At 28.4% G+C, this 1,417-nt stretch overlaps 1 protein-coding gene across 1 annotated transcript in view; it reads left to right on the forward strand.

The window, feature by feature from the left end:
• The first annotated feature begins 282 nt into the window (after nucleotides 1-282).
• LOC105623811 (transcription factor IIIB 90 kDa subunit-like) overlaps nucleotides 283-1,417 on the forward strand; it is a 17,800-nt gene continuing 16,665 nt past the window's right edge. The window contains exons 1-2 of the mRNA XM_012205188.1: nucleotides 283-411; nucleotides 829-925. Coding sequence (XP_012060578.1) covers nucleotides 283-411; nucleotides 829-925 — 226 coding nt within the window. The remainder of the gene's footprint in view (nucleotides 412-828; nucleotides 926-1,417) is intronic.

Raw genomic sequence — 1,417 nt, forward strand, 5'->3', positions numbered from 1 at the left:
ATATATATATATATATATATATATATATATATATATAATGTATACATTAAATATATTAATTTTTTTCTGCAATAGCTTTATTAATAGCTGCGCGATTGCATGAATTTAGCAGATCAACTGCTGATATTATAAAAATTGTTAAGGTACACGAATCTACTCTACGTAAAAGGTAACATACGAGAAGTAACACTTTTCTCAGACATCTATATATAATATCTTATTTTTACTCTAACTCTCAAGGACGAGATGCTTCAATGATGGATTTTTCTTATATATAGATTGATGGAATTTGGTGATACACCATCCAGTGCCTTAACATTAGACGAATTTATGACAGTGGATTTAGAAGAAGAACAGGATCCTCCAGCATTTAAAGCAGCACGTAAAAAGGATAGAGAACGTTTACAAAAAGTATATCATTTTTTAAATTTGTAATATTTTTTGCTTGTGAAAGTTTAAAATTATTATTTTATGTCAGTATGTAGTTGCTCGCGAGCCAGCCGCGCCGCCGAGTGCTTTCTCTTCCAACTCGATCCGACGGCCAGTTTCAGGAATGGCTGTCAGTTGTCACGATATCTATCCTACTCTCTATAGTAAACTGTTGGAACTTTAATTTTTTTTCTTCTTTGTCACACAACGTAGAAATTTCCAATAATTTACTATGAAGAGTAGTTACTACATCACGATGACTGACAATCCCTGAAATGAGCCGGTAGAGTTGGAAGGGGAAGCGCTTGGCGACGCAGCAGGTTCGCGAGCCACTATCTGATAAGCCTGTTTTATATAATATATTCCTTTATATTCTAATAATATTTCTGATTTTTTTAGTTAGAAAATATAGATGTGGAAATAAATGAGCTGCAAGCAGAAATTGATAAACAATTAGAAGATTATAGAGTAGGAAAAGTAAAAAAACGAAAGGATGGTAATTGTGTTTTTATAATATACATTCTCTATTAACAATAGATTTAGTTTATACTAAAGTCGAGTGATACGGACATAAAAATATATTTTTGTATTTCTACGTTTATGGAATAATAAGATTCATTAATAAAGGACATAACTTATATATACTATTAAAAAACAGATACAATTGCACGCCTTATAATTTCTTTACAGTATTAAAAAAATCATTCAGCATTTATATAGTTGATAGTATACATCATATTAAATAAAGGGAACATAGATCGAAAGCTCAACCTTTTCTAACATATAAACATTTTTGCATGTTAGCATGAATGGCTTATTTGCTAGACTAATAAATCATTAATACACAATAAGTAAAAAATGTTAAAATCTATAAGGGGAAGCTAGATCTCTAATGCTTTAAATAATTCAATGTAAATTTTATATATATATATATATATAATTTTATATATATATATATTCATATATATATATATATATATATATATTA

Source organism: Atta cephalotes (assembly GCF_000143395.1).
Source record: "Atta cephalotes unplaced genomic scaffold scaffold00064, whole genome shotgun sequence".
In the NCBI taxonomy this organism is placed as follows: Eukaryota; Metazoa; Arthropoda; class Insecta; order Hymenoptera; family Formicidae; genus Atta; species Atta cephalotes.